The sequence below is a fragment of the Aureococcus anophagefferens genome (assembly GCF_000186865.1).
Source record: "Aureococcus anophagefferens unplaced genomic scaffold AURANscaffold_33, whole genome shotgun sequence".
NCBI lineage: Eukaryota > Pelagophyceae > Pelagomonadales > Pelagomonadaceae > Aureococcus > Aureococcus anophagefferens.
Genome location: NW_008705591.1, coordinates 55,599 through 69,755, shown reverse-complemented (window position 1 = coordinate 69,755; position 14,157 = coordinate 55,599). Strand labels below are relative to the sequence as shown.

Genomic DNA, 14,157 nt, shown 5'->3' with positions numbered 1-14,157 from the left:
TACGGAGCGCTCTAGTTTGGGGCCCACCCGCGGCCCTGACGCCCGAGTACAGCCCCCAGCCAGCCCGCGGGAAATACGACGCCGCTAGTTTGGGGCCCGGCCGCCCCCCCCGGCGCCTGAGTAAAGCCCCCAGCCGCCGGCCCATTATTGTCGGGGACATTTCGGATTCCCCGGGGTCCCGTTCGACGCAAGGGGGGGTTTCTGGGCGAGGTTCTGCCGCCGGCCGCAGCGGCCGAGGGGCCTACTACCCCGGGGCCCCGAGGTATCCTAAGTCACCAGTGGGATTTTGTGGAACGGACCAACAACAAACAAGGCGGGTGCTGAGAACCGACTCGTCCGAGCTCCAGAGCCAAAGGGAAAGCCCGCTATTATCCCCCCCCCTTAGTCAAAAGGTGCACGATGGTCCTCAGTAATCAAAGAGGTAAACATGCAGCACCTAACTTCGGGTGCCGACCCCTCCTAGCGTTCCCTCCTCTGCTAGTTGGGCCCCGGTTGGGCAGCGCGGTTGGGCCCCCTTCTCTCTCCCCCGCACCCCACTTTGCGGTAGTTTATCACTACCGCATATATAAGTTCAACACCGCATATAAGCTCAACACCGACATTGCAGTTGGAGGGTTCAACAAAGGACATTGAAGACTCAACACCGACATTGAGGTCTTCAACATACAATCCGACATTGAAGTCTTCAACATATGCGCTCAAACCTAAAGTCTCGCTAACAAAAAAACAGCAAAATCGTACACCAAAAAAGTTATTTTTTTTTCTTGAAATTTCGGAAATTTCAATTCTAGGCTTCTTTTCTTTTGGTATGTCTTCTGCGCAGGCCTGAAAGAATCACGTGTTCAAAGTTGTGCGAAGGAGACTGAAGCAAATACGTAGCGTGGCTATAGCCAATTCTTGGGTTATGAGCCTCGTGGAAAGTAATTTTGATGTAGATCTCACCAAGATTGTGCTGGAAGCGCCAGTCGTGCGTGGCTTTTATGAAGGTCATAGCAGCGCGCAGCGGTCAAGCCAGTGTCGGATCTGCGCACAATAATCATCAGTCGCGCGAAGAGAAAGCGCCAGCGTGGGCGCGCGAGCGCGTGGGCGAGCGCGTGGGCGCGCGAGCGCGTGGGCGAGCGCGTGGGCGCGCGAGCGCGTGGGCGCGGAAGCCGACGCGGTGCGCGAACAGATGTCAGCCAATTTAAAATGTCATTAAATGGCTTACGATTTTGCACTTGATTTGCGCACTGTATGTTGAAGACTTCAATGTCGGATTGTATGTTGAAGACCTCAATGTCGGTGTTGAGCTTCAAGGTCCTTTGTTGAACCCTTCAACTTCAATGTCGGTGTTGAACTTATATGCGGTGTTGAACTTATATATGCGGTAGTTTATAGATAAACTACCGCAACTTCTCCGAGCGACTTCTCCACGGTTATGCGCTAAGGCGGCGCTAAGGGGCGCTGCTAAGGGGAATCGGACCGCTCGGATAAGGCGACCTGGTATACGAGCCTGGCACTGGCCCGCTGCAATGCCCGACGTCGCAGTCGGAAAGGTGCACTGCAACATCGGGGGGCCCATAGAAGTAACATGGAAATGACGACAGTAGTCAGAGAGAAACAGTCGCTCAGATTGAAAAAATATGGGTTTCGTCCGCGTGGACAGATGTGAAGAAGCTTCGGCAATCAAACTGAGTCAGAAGCATCAGGCGTATTGTAATTCGCGCCAGCAGAGCAGTGATCATCTGTTGACACAGGACAAAGTCGAAGATCAGTAGGGGGGCGCTGTAGCGTTTGCCAGGAAGAGTGGTGTGTGTGTGCCAGACCGAGTCCTTGACTTTGCTGAATCCATTCCTGCGGGGTTCCGGAAAGCTGAGCATGCTGCGGTGTCAAATAAGCAGCAGTGGCATCGGCACTCTGAGCTGAGGTGCGAGCTACTCCACACGTTGTGTGCGCAGAAGACTTGAGCATGGCTTCGGCTGCGTGCTGCAAATGAATTGACGAAGAAAAGGAAGAACGTTTCTCCTGGTCTCGAGTTCGCAAGGCTTCTGATGTGATGAGTGGCCAGATTGGCAGTTCACATTGGCCAGTTCTACCTGGCATTTGGCCTGGATTAAAATTTGAGTTCCAGGTGTGATTATATTGTTTTGGACCAGGATTATCTGGGTGACCTACATGAGAGCTCTCGAGAGGAGCGGCACGGTGATAATGTGCAACGGTGTCAGTCGCGGCAGTGCTTGTCCCCCCCCCCAAAAAGCCATGGAGATTTATGGTTGACTGTAGCGTCCGGGGCACATGCATGCGTGCGTATTCTCCGGTCTGACCGTCTGAAGCACCGCTAGTAATAGCAGATATAGCTGCAATGTCATCACGATTTTGTTGGATAGCGCTAGAAGCTATGGTCATATTCGCCCCTTTCAAGCGTTGGTCAGCGTAGGAGAGATTGGGATGCCGCGCCCAATTGGGCGAGCAAGCCGATTGATTAGTCATCGTTGTCATGGCGATATCGTGCGATGTAGCAGAAACTGTAGTTTGTTCTGAGCTGGTGTGACGCAAGGAAAGTATTTCTTGGAGGCCAAGGCGGTTCTTATAATTTTGATAGTAGTTCTTTATCTGAGCCTCGGTCTTTGTCGGAATCAAAAGCGTAAGCGCAGACCAGTTTTTCCCATGCGTTACAAAATGACGGAGGAACAAAGCCTTTTCACTAGCAGTCCACTTTTGGGGTGGGCGGCGCTCAGTTACTGTGCCCCCTGAAAGTTCATCACCATCCACACGGTTTTCCATTGTGGGAGAGCTGAGAGAGGAGGTTGCAACAGGGACATTCAAAGGTGAGCACGCAGGGGCGGATGGGAATTGTGCAGTTTCGAGCCGCACTCTCATTTCGCACTCAGTCGCTTGGTCGATGGATATTTGCCCATTGCTAGCAATCGGTGCGCCAGCATGGTTCATTGCGCTCGAAACATGCAATGCTTCTGATGAACACACCACAGGAGGTGCGAGACAAAACCCTTTGGTGCCAACGGCAATTCTACTTGGCTGGCCGTATTCGGTATGCAGCTGCACCAGACTGTCAGGAGGGTTAAGATCATTTGTATCACTTCGCTGCAAAGAGGAAGCGAGAAGCGCAGGAGCCTGTGGCTGTGAATCTTTGCCAGTCTGGCTGATGGATGTGCTTCCGAGTGCAGCAGCATATGCTGCATTGGCCGCTTGTTGTGCCGAATCGCTATAAAAACAACTTGATGGTGGCAAGTGACCAAAATGCTTCGAGTCATCATGGTGGCCAGAAGGTGCCAGGCGGCTGGAAAACGCCGGTAGAATGGGCGCCGCTTGATGAAGATCATAGGCAAGGCGCTGGTGATCATCACTCAGCGGAGCTGAATTTGACAATCCATAACCACTGATGCCCACCAGGAGCGGTGCCGGATTGCCTCGAATTGGCATCCTCATGAGTTGACGGTCACAAACCTGCCGATGGTGTTGCTGCAGGTCACTTTGATGTGTGAGAGTACTGATGGTTGGAATCTGGGTTGGACATTCAACAGAGCCTGTTGATGTTGATAGCACCGGGGATATCGAAAGTGGGTGACTCGAGAACCTGTCGTGACGACTGAACGTTCCGTTGCCTTCATGCTGCTGATGCGCAAAGATGGGTGTTGCAGCAGATGTTGGTGCATGCACATTTGCTGGCGCAAGTGGTTCAGCATTGTGCGGTACCGCTATATAGTGCTGTGAGCGGTGAATTTGTTGTGAACATTGCTGAGTTTTGTGTGCCTTGAGGCGCTTTTGCGACACCTCAGAGGTGACACTGCCTGGTTCAATTACGCGCTTTTTCATGGATGAGGGCGATGCCTCAGTTTTAGCTCGGTGAATGACAACATGAGGCGCATCAGCTGTAGCAATGCTGCTATTAGTATTTGAGACCTTCACACTTTTGGCAGCAGGTAACCGCATCTTCGCATGACTCGGCTTGCTTTGCGTGAGTCTTCGTTTTGTCGCTGGTAGAATTGGCTCCTTGGCCCCCCTGCAGCTCGCAGTGCCACTCCTTTGCTTCTTCCCGAAAGATTTTTTCAATATTGAACTCCCGTCACTGGGGCTGATAGCAGGAACTGTGTGGATTTCATTAGTGACAAAGCCAATGCGTCGGCCCCTAGGAGGATGTTTATTTGCGGTGGTCGTCGAAAACGTGTTGCTTGGCAAGCGAAACCAAACAATATTTCGTCGATGATCATGAGTCAGCTCACCACCGAATTCATGAACAGCCCTGGCAGTAATGTCCCAACAGATGCGCACCCCGCGGCGGCGTTGTTGGTGCTCACGAAGAAGCGCCTTATAGTCTATGCAATACTTTGAATCATAGTAAAGTTGCACGCAATCACGTGCGCGTTTGCGGGTGAAGAACGCAGAAATTTTCCCAAAGTTTTTCGGATACTGAAGAAATTTATCGAGAAAAATGCACTTCTCTAGATCTGACCACAAATTATTGTTTGCAGACTGAGCTTGCTCTGCACAAGGATCAGGAATAAGGCGACAGGCGAGTCTTGATTCTTGGAGGCGAGGATCCTCTCGGGCAAGAAATGCTACTGGGAGCGGTATTGGAAGATCCTCTTCGTTGACGGCCCCACGCTCAACGCGAGCCTCCTTCGCCGATGATGCCAAAAGCTCGGATACAAGTCGCTCATGCTCAGTAGTCTCATCACGAAGGGCCTTGCGTGCGCGAGTTGGTGCTCCAGAGCCTCCTGTTTCATCACCTTCGATTGGGGTTGGAGCGTAACGTGATGTTGCTGAGACACGCGATGAGCGCGAAGATGCCAGGGACAAGAGTGAGGCACGTGATGTGCCTTCGCTGCCTGCCATAGCCGGCTTGCTGGCTGTAGATACGCATTCGCTACGTCCTGCTGATTTTGTGCCTGGATGTCGACCATGGGCATTTGGAAAAGGCAGTCGCGCCTTGGCGTGCGTATTATCTTGCCACCTTGTCTCAGCACCATCGTAATCATCAGCTTGGTCTGACCAGAAGCTGTGCAATTCACGTGCCTGTTTTCGAGCTACTTCACAAACCGCTGACACGACTAATGATTGCTGCGATTGATTGGCAATCCAAAGTGGTGATTCCTGGGGTTTCCGATACAGAGCATTCGCAAAGCCAGTAGGTGTGACAATCTTTGTCAGCTCTTGCCTAGGGCTCCATTGTGCAATGGATACAGGTTCGAGAGCAGCAAGCGCAATGTGACTAAATGCACGATTCTCTTTGACTAAATGTCCAAAGTCAGGTGTCACCGCCACTGACAGCCTCTCATCAAAATTGGCAAAACTGCTTCCAGCGGAAAGAGGCTCGGCGAGAGTTTGAAAGTTGCGACTAGCAAAGAGCAAATCAATACCTGGAGGCTTGAGAACTGGCGATGCCATGGAGTGCAGGAGCTCGTTGATTCGATCAGCAGTCTGCGACATGATACAGTCCAGGCATTTCAAGGCCTGCTCGAGGCATATAGCGCTTGAATCCATGCGAATCACCCGTGAAAGTGCGTCCCGTATCTGCATGTACGTTTCATCACAAATAAAGCATTCCGCTTTGATCGCGTCTTCAAATTGTAATCGTGCCGTGATACTGTCGTCTGTGCTTGCCAGCGCGATTCCCGTGGCATTAGTAGCAGCTTGCGCAGCAGCAGCGGCGGCAGCCGATGCTCTTACTGAGAAATTCCCATTTGGGTTTGTTGTTAGGACTTCGCTAGGCTCATTTAATGATAGCGTGGCGTCTGTACTCGTCTTGCTTTCAGCTACAGCTGACAAGGTAGAGGTAAGCTTCGTCAGCGTTCCGGGTATAGCCTGTTTCATGATGGGTAAACACCTGCGTTGCATCGCATAAGCATTCGCGCTAGTAACCCCTGAAATATGAGGATCATCTGATGGTGGGATCACTGAATTTTTTTCCTTTTCATCTGAGCCGTGTCCCCAGCACTGCTGCGATTTGGTTGTTGGTATTGATCGTGGCTTACCTCGCGGCGAATTGTACTGATTGGCACCCCTTTCCGCATGCGATTGCTTTTCAGCCCGACTGGGTCCACCTAGCGGAGCGCCCCAAGAGGTCTGTCGATGTAAGGATCGTTTCCCTGGCTGCCCGTCGGCCGCTGATGACGCTAAATGGACACCACTAGTCAAACGGCTCACGTCACCTTCCGTGGGAGCATTGGTTATGCAGCCGCTACCTAGCACACTCCGTAGCGATCTATGCTGTGAGCGCCCTGCATGATCATCGGTAACAGATGTCGTTGGTAAACGGCCCGATAGCCTGTCTGAAAGTCTCTTAAGCGAGAACTCAGATGCAGATCGGTCTGTTTCAAGACTATTAGTTAGAAACTGGGGTGGTGGCATACCCCTTAAGACTGAAGAGGGCTGTTCGCTTGAGAGCTGACACTGAGGTAAAACTATGGATAGGTCCTTGGATGATGACCCATGGAGGCAATCGGTGGACATTTCGCCAGTATTCGTCCGAGAACCGCTGCTATCTTCGCCGCCCAACATCATTCCCACTGTTGCCCCGCTGCTGGCGCTTTTCGTACCAGTGTCACCGCGAATCTCGCCTTCCTCTCTTCCAGGCGGGGCCGCCATAATGCACTCGCTCCTCTAGGAGTAGACGACCGTGCGGACAAAGGATTGAATTTGAATGCCCTTGATTTGGGTAGTCGCAGAACATACCCCCCCCCCTGCGGCTGGCTGGCTAAGCCTGCTTATGCTGGCTATGCTATGCTGGGTCGAATACGCGCATTGTTGGGTTGTAACAGTTTTGGCCGAGTGTAAGTCGTAAGTAACGGGTTAGGGAAGTCGTTGCGTCCAACCCCGCGCGGTGCTTGTCATTAAATTTTTTGCGGCCGTGCTTACGATGTGCTTATGCTAAAATGTTTAGCTAATTGTATCGCAGCAAAAATGCGACCAAAGCAAGCCCAATGCTTCATGAAATTCGATCAACAGAAAATGGATATGCTGTGCATACGAGGTAAGTACACGGAACACCGCATAATTGTAAGCCTCGGCCCATTTTTTAGCTCTTTGCGTGCTACCGCCCATGGTGGCCAAGGCAAACATCTATACCCTGATGCGGAACGGCCTGCGACCATTTACGATAGTTGAAATTTGTTCACAGAGAGCTGCAGCTTCATGCTGTGTGACTGTAGACGCAACAATAGAAGAGGGCGTCCTGGAAGTTCATGATTGGGCACCCGCCTGTGTCACCTTTGTGAAAATATTACACGCCCAGCATGGTTCCGGTAGGTACTACGGCATCTAGGTGCGTCACATGGAGGGCAGCTCGCAGTCCGTGTGACGACGCGAAAGCCGGTGATGGGATCTATGAAGTTTGTTGAGTTGTCCACATGGGTGCAAGCGCCATCACCTGCCATGCCTAGAGCTATTCAACATTGCTCGCCGATCAACGTGGTCTCAGAGACTTTGGGTAGGCAGGTCCAGCACGCATCGCTAGCTCATCACCTTCGTGCAGGTGCAACCCATAGAGAGAACGACTCTTACCAAGTTCGTGGAATTTCACAGGCGTTGCAATCGCGGTGTTTGTTGATGGAGACCTTCGAGTATTTCTCTGTATTGGACGAGTTGATGCAGGCACTGACTTAGTGGTCCTGAATGGCCATAGCGAAGCTGTAGAGGATAGGGTATTTAAAAAATTGTCGGCAGCATCTCGTCTGATAACTAGTTGGGTACCAATCAATGAGCGAGGGACCGAGCAGTTTGATTCGGGGCGACCTTCATCAAAAATTATTCAAATTGGCACGGTATTCGTATATTTAAACACATCCACATGTTGTGGGGAGGCTTCGAGAATATTTGATGCGCTCCCAGCACTGCTTGTCGAGGGACGCCCCGGCGTCAGTAAGAGTAGAGCAGTGACAGATGCCATCACGATATTTCAGCAACTTGGCATCCATGTGGCATGCTGTGATGTGGAGATCATCCTCGATGAAGCTGCAGTCTCGAGAGAGACTCACTTAATCGAGGCTGAAACTTCATCGATAGAAAGCGGGGTGACATCTCCCTCTCTACGTAGCTTCATGCGTGCAGCGGCAGCAACAAATGGTCTTATGATTCTCAATAACTTTGGTGCTGTGGTGCGAGCTACAAGACTCCTTGCAATCAATAAATCCGACAAATTAGAAAATCACGATGTCGTGCGACGGGGTGGTGCAGCATTGTGGTTCTCAGCTGAAATTGAGCGCTGGTCAAAGATGTGTGACGTTCCGAAAGCCTCCGGTATTGTCATGACATGTGACGAACCAATCAATCTGGATAAGGAAAACTTCAAGTCCAAGTATCCGTGCAAGAGCGACCAAGGAGGAATTATTCATGACTCCATTCTTAGTATTTATCGATTTGAGGACGTTGTAACCATAACAGCAAATGATTTGCCTGGGCTGGCGGCTTTTCAAATGCCGCATCGTGAGCCTATTAAAAATTACTTTAAAAGCCACACCACTCTCGACCAGGGTGAAATTAATATCTTGGGTTTAAATCCAGCGCGCGGTGTTCAGACTCTTGTGTGCGCAGATATATCTCAACCGAGTGGGGAGAACCTCATGCCACCGCGATGGCAAGATATTGGGGGTTGTTGGGCAGCTAAGGACGAATTGGAAAAGGCCATCTTCTGGCCCAAAACGTGCACGGTTGAATTTTGTCATTTCACTCTGCGTACATCTCGTGGCATTATTCTCCATGGACCACCTGGAAATGGCAAAACACTGTTAGCCCGCGCTGTTGCTAACCATATGAAAGCAAGATTCATAGATGTTCGATCTGCAGAACTCGTCTTACCATACCTTGGTGAATCAGAGTCAGCTATCCGTAGATTTTTCGCCGTAGCACGCGAAAACACGCCATGTGTTCTATTTTTTGACGAACTCGATGCCATTGGCATGGCTCGTGGTGACGCAGAGCATGCAAACGGCTCAAACCTGCGTACACGACTTGTGGCAACTTTACTGAATGAACTGGATGGAGTGCTTGATGAGAATGATGGTGTTGTAATTTCCGGCGTACAGCACGCGCGCGCGCGGGCGGGGGGGGGTTCTTCAACCTGTCCACTCATGTTTGTAGCTTGTCCTCGCTGCAACGAATCGCCTCAACACGCTCGATGCAGCCCTTATTCGACCCGGTCGTCTTGAAGTAAGCATTTATGTGCCTATGCCGAGCTTCAGAGACCGCTGGGATATTCTTGCACTGGCTTCAAATCACTTGACTCTTGGAGAAGATATTCAGATAGCTGAGCTTGCTGCGGAGACTTTCGGAGCGTCAGCAGCGCAGCTGACATCCTTGTGTCGAGAGGCAGTTTTTGCGGCCCTCGATGATAGTCCCGATGCACGTTACGTCAACAAGGCGAATTTTTCGATTGCCCTAGGGCAATGAATCCTACGGCTGCCCTGCATTTCTCGCCCTGGCTCCTGGGGTGTAGCGCACCGGCCGGCCCCCCCTGAGTCGCCGCGAACGCGGGAAATTCGACGCGTTCTAGTTTGGGGGCCGCCCGGCCCCCCGGCGCCTGAGTAAAGCCCCCAGCCGCCGACCCAAACTGTCGGGGGCGTTTCGGGTTCCCCGGGGTCCCGTCCGGCGCAGGGGGGGGTGGAGGGGGGGGGTTCTGGGTTCCACTTTACGGCGGTAATTCGCCGACAGGTCAGGTTTGCTTGCTTTGCCGGAGGCGTCACAGGTTTTTCGTTTGCCGCAACTCGATTTGCCGACGCCGCTAGTTGCGGGAAAACGGCGAGTTTCCGTGGTAAATTGAGGTAAATTTGCACCTCAACTTGAAGTAAACTACGATGAACTGGCCTCTCGGCCGCCGAAAACCGGCCCGGCGGTACTCGCCGGCGGCGAATCACCGGCAAAGTAAAACCCGAAAAACCTGCCCCTGGACCGTCACAGGCTTTTCAGTAAAATGGAACCTAGGAGCGAACTAGGGCAACTTAAGTGGGTGCTAGAAATAACTTAAGAAGGAGGCTACTCTCGTTGTTTCGTTCACGGTACCATGTAACCATACGCCGACGTCGCCCTTTACGTTCACTGGCAGACAGCCAGGACCCACACTTTTCGCATATCCTCCTGGGGATCTATAACCTCGCGGACAGTTTGTCTGTGCGGTACCGTGTCCAAGTCTACGGGAGTAGCCCCCTTCTTAAGTCTGCTCTAGCACCACTCAGACTGCCCTTAACCTGTTCACCATTCTTAACACCGAACGCAGTGCGCACAAAAAAATTTCGGTTCGGTAAGTGCTTGTAATCATATATAACTTTCTCCAAGTGTTGCCCTCTGACTATAATAATAATTTTCGGCTGATGCCAGAAGCCCGAAGTTCCAGCGAAGATGGGCACTGGGCTTGTAAACGAGACATGACCTAAGATTTGCTATCTGACTATGACGAAAGTAATAAGCATTAAGTTCCTATTCGCGAACAGGGATGGTGTTGTTCTCGAACAAGACGCTGATATGAACGCGCTTGTGTCGGAGGTCAAGGAACACCTCCTAGCCGCCTGGCCTAAAGGTGCTCTAAGTCTGACCCTGCTAGTATGAGAAATTTTTAGTGTGTAGAAGCTGGAAACGTGCATTCCGAGGAACAGATCAGACTAGTTTGCATGGGTAAAGGTATTTTGCCGAATCACAAGACGCTAGAAGGTTTTCACTAATATTGATTATATGTCAAATGAATTGAGTTGTTTATTGCAGCTTGTAAAGTGCCAATTTTTGCAAATCACCCGACACCAATCAATATCTCGATTCGGGAATTAAGCGCAATACCTTCCGGCCAAGGTGCATCCTGTCAACCTAGCACAAACAAATAATATTTGCAGCCTCTCAATCAAATAAAAGACTTACTAATGACGATGAAGTAACGTCTACTACATGTGCTTGCACTCTACAGTAGCGCCCTGGGCTCGTGGGGGCACAAGCGTGCGCCCCAAAGGCCGATTAATGAGCAGCCATTACGCTACCTATGGTTACTTTGATATCCAGGCGCGTATCCAGGCGCGTCTACTGCCATCCTCATCGCGTGCTAGTTCTCTATGCCATCCTCGTCGCGTGCTAGTTCTCTATCCTCGCTGGCCGTTGCCCTGTGCGGTACCGTGGCCAGGTACCGTGGCCAGGCTACTCTGGCCGGGGTCAATATATTCCCAACTACTGGATAAAATAGACAGAGGCTAGCTGCACGAGGCGCACCCAGCTCCGCATAGCCTCCGCATCTACTATCCAAGCTTATGTATCTTATATCATCCTTAAGTTCCGTGTTCCATACAACCGATTGACGCGTGACGTTGTAAACTAGTTATGTCGTCACAACTTCTACCGAAACAGCACGGCAGGCGGCGACGGTACTACACTCCCGAAGAAATTAATGCGCACAACTCTGCTGATGATGCCTGGTTTTCGCTGTTTCACAATGTGTTTGATCTCACGGAGCTAATTGCCACCCATAGAAGCAATTTAACCCAGCCCTTGATCAGCAATGCGGGGCGCGATATCTCGCATTGGTTCGACGGCAAAACCATGATGGTGAAATCCTACTACAGTGAGGACAAGGGGGTCATGCTTCCATATGTTCCCATGGGTCGCTTTCTCAACGTTTGATTGTGGCCCTTTGGTGCAGCAGCGTCATTCCAGACACTATGTTCCAGAATCTGGACTCGAGTGCGAAGGTACCACCATCTGGACCGACTTCGGAATGGTCCACAGAACTCTTCGATGGGATACCTTGGTAAGCTAAGCATACAACCTCATGAGAATCCTTGAATTTTTACAGGTGGAAAGATGAACGGTATGTTGTCGGCCAACTCTCAAAGAACGTTCGTAAGCTCAGGATCGTCAACGTCCTGACGCAACAGTCTGATGTGCTGAATGTGTGTGGCGAAGAGACTGTCGAGGAAATACAAACTCGGTACTCAGGTTACTGGAAGAACATCGGCCAAACTGTAAAATCACAGGTATATACAATACAATGCGCATGCCCTCTGTTATACTTGGAAGCAGCTGAAGGACGAAAATTTCGTGAAAATGGATATGAGCAAGACTTTGGAACAATCTGGGATTTTTGATGAAAGCACTCTGTTCGAGAGTATGGGAATAGACGAAGATCAATATATTCCAGTTGTGCATGTGTACTTCAACGATGATTTGACTTACGATTAACAGCTTCGTACAAGAGACTTCTCATCCAGCCAAACATGCGCCTTAGCCGCAAGGACCCCCCCCCCCCCCCCCCCCGCATTCAAATCGGCATTCGCCTTGGCAACTCAGGCAGACTTCTCGGGACTACTAGCTACACACCACCGTGGTAACCGCCGAACTTTCGGTCGGACTAAGGGAACCATGCGCCAGTCTGATCGCAAGGGACATTGGCCTGCAGTTTCTAATGAGCGCACGTCGTGGCATTCATGTGGTGTTTGTGGGTAGTAAGCTAAGGATGCTCACTTGGGTGCTCTCAGCAATATAGAAGCAAGATTGGAGTACCAACTACCGACGCTAAAGTCGACGCTACCAGCCTACTACACCAACGTCCGTAAAAAAAGATACTAGTAAGCAAAAGCCTGAGGGGCTCTAGGAAGCGAGATAGTAAACTCCGGGGCGGGGAAGCAGCCTGATGGGGCTGCCCTGCCGTCCGAGGGTGAACTATCGAGGTTGCGCAGTGGCGGTACACCGGCGTCTCTGTTAAAAGCACTTTTCTTTTTTAAAAAAAACAGTCTCTCATGCGATGGCTGCCAATCTAGCAGGATGTCGCGATAACCCACGTCGTAAGCCCATGCAGTTCGCGATTGAAGCCCCGACCTCGTACACGAATGCAGAATTGTCGTATGAACCAACGATGCGCGTTGTGCACGGCACTGTCAGAGACCTGGTATGCCGGCGCACGATGTTCGCAGGTCATCATATTACCGGGTGCAGGTTGCTGTACTTGCGGCGCTCATCGAACAGCTGCTCCAGGAAGAGTTGCACCATCAGATCACTAAATTCCATGCACTCAAGCCGTCAAAACCTCAGTTGTATATTTACGAAATAAAATCAATGAATTCGTTCGTAGGCCACAAATTACAATTAAGGCCTATCTCGAGCGAATAGAGAAGTATGCGAACTGTTCCCCAAGTTGCTTTGTCGTCTCATTGATATACATTGATCGACTCTGTCAACATTCGGTGATGTCGCTATCCCTACTGAATATCCACCGTATTCTGATTACAGCAGTTTGTGTGAGTCGCGTCAATTTGGCTAGGCTCTATGATGACTCGCAGGTTGCTGCAAAATTCCTAGACGACTCATATTATCCTAATTTATTCTACTCTCAACTTGGTGGCATTCCTCTCAAGGAGCTCAATAATCTTGAGGTGCTCATCATCTTTTCGCTTGCCTCACACAGCCTACCGCAGGTTGAGTTTCTGTTCGGGCTTAATTTTGCACTTCACGTTTCCCCTCATGAATACTGCCGCTATTATTCCGGGTTAAGCCCGTTGGGAAGCGCACCCTACGCAGACTCGAGAAGGCAATTTCGCGACTGATCCGGCTACGACCCTGCCTGGCAACGCCGCGACCTCTTGCACCAGGCCGCGTCGCGTTTTATTCTCGGAGTGCCCGCGTCGATAGATCCCTGAATGAGCTGCTCTTAAATGCCAAACTCGAGCTTCGCAGAGAATCTAGCACAGTTAGGTGGGATTAATTATAGAGAGGCGAGGAAAAATGCCTCAGGCTCTCGGGCAAGCCGGCGGGTCGGTAGGGGGGGTCACTGGGCCCGGGCGCTCTCCGGGCTACGCTCCGCCTCCGCTGGCGCCTGGTTTCCGTCCACTTGGCCTTTCGTATCTCCCACTAGCCTGAGCTAAAGGAAGCAGAGTAAACTCCCCCCTCACTGATGCATGGGGGAGGCCGGGCTGAGCTCAATTCAGTTGAGAGTGCCAGAATGAAGGCCGACGGACCGCGCTTGGATGGCGCAGCCACCTCAGCGGGGGCGGAAGAGGGTAGGGCAGGGTGGGTGCTTCATTTGTGCCGATCTTGCAGTCACAGCCCGACCCCGCTCCAGCGGCGGGCCTGCGGACTCATCGCGCCCACCACACTGAGATCGTTGCGCATCTCCGCGTATTCGCTGAGCGGCGCGGGTGCAAAGCCTGTCATAAATCATGCAGCCCGGACATCCAGCGCCCGCGGGGGTCACCA

The 14,157-nt window shown here is 51.5% G+C and overlaps 3 protein-coding genes across 3 annotated transcripts; all 3 read left to right on the top strand.

The window, feature by feature from the left end:
- Positions 1-6,808: 6,808 nt before the first annotated feature.
- On the top strand, positions 6,809-9,563 carry AURANDRAFT_55148 (hypothetical protein; the record flags this gene model as incomplete). Its single annotated transcript, XM_009042549.1, has 5 exons — positions 6,809-6,970; positions 7,020-7,189; positions 7,246-7,471; positions 7,522-9,002; positions 9,076-9,563. The coding sequence occupies 5 exons, from the start codon at positions 6,865-6,867 to the stop codon at positions 9,382-9,384; spliced, it is 2,292 nt and encodes a 763-aa protein (XP_009040797.1).
- A 1,726-nt stretch (positions 9,564-11,289) lies between these two features.
- Positions 11,290-12,147, top strand: AURANDRAFT_32471 (hypothetical protein; the record flags this gene model as incomplete). Its single annotated transcript, XM_009042550.1, has 4 exons — positions 11,290-11,583; positions 11,658-11,716; positions 11,762-11,896; positions 11,943-12,147. 4 exons carry the CDS (start codon positions 11,290-11,292, stop codon positions 12,145-12,147), a joined length of 693 nt encoding a protein of 230 aa, XP_009040798.1.
- An 884-nt stretch (positions 12,148-13,031) lies between these two features.
- Positions 13,032-13,292, top strand: AURANDRAFT_9238 (hypothetical protein; the record flags this gene model as incomplete). Its single annotated transcript, XM_009042551.1, has 2 exons — positions 13,032-13,202; positions 13,245-13,292. Coding segments are annotated over 2 exons (219 nt in total), but the record flags the coding sequence as incomplete, so codon positions are not given.
- Between the last annotated feature and the right edge of the window lie 865 nt (positions 13,293-14,157).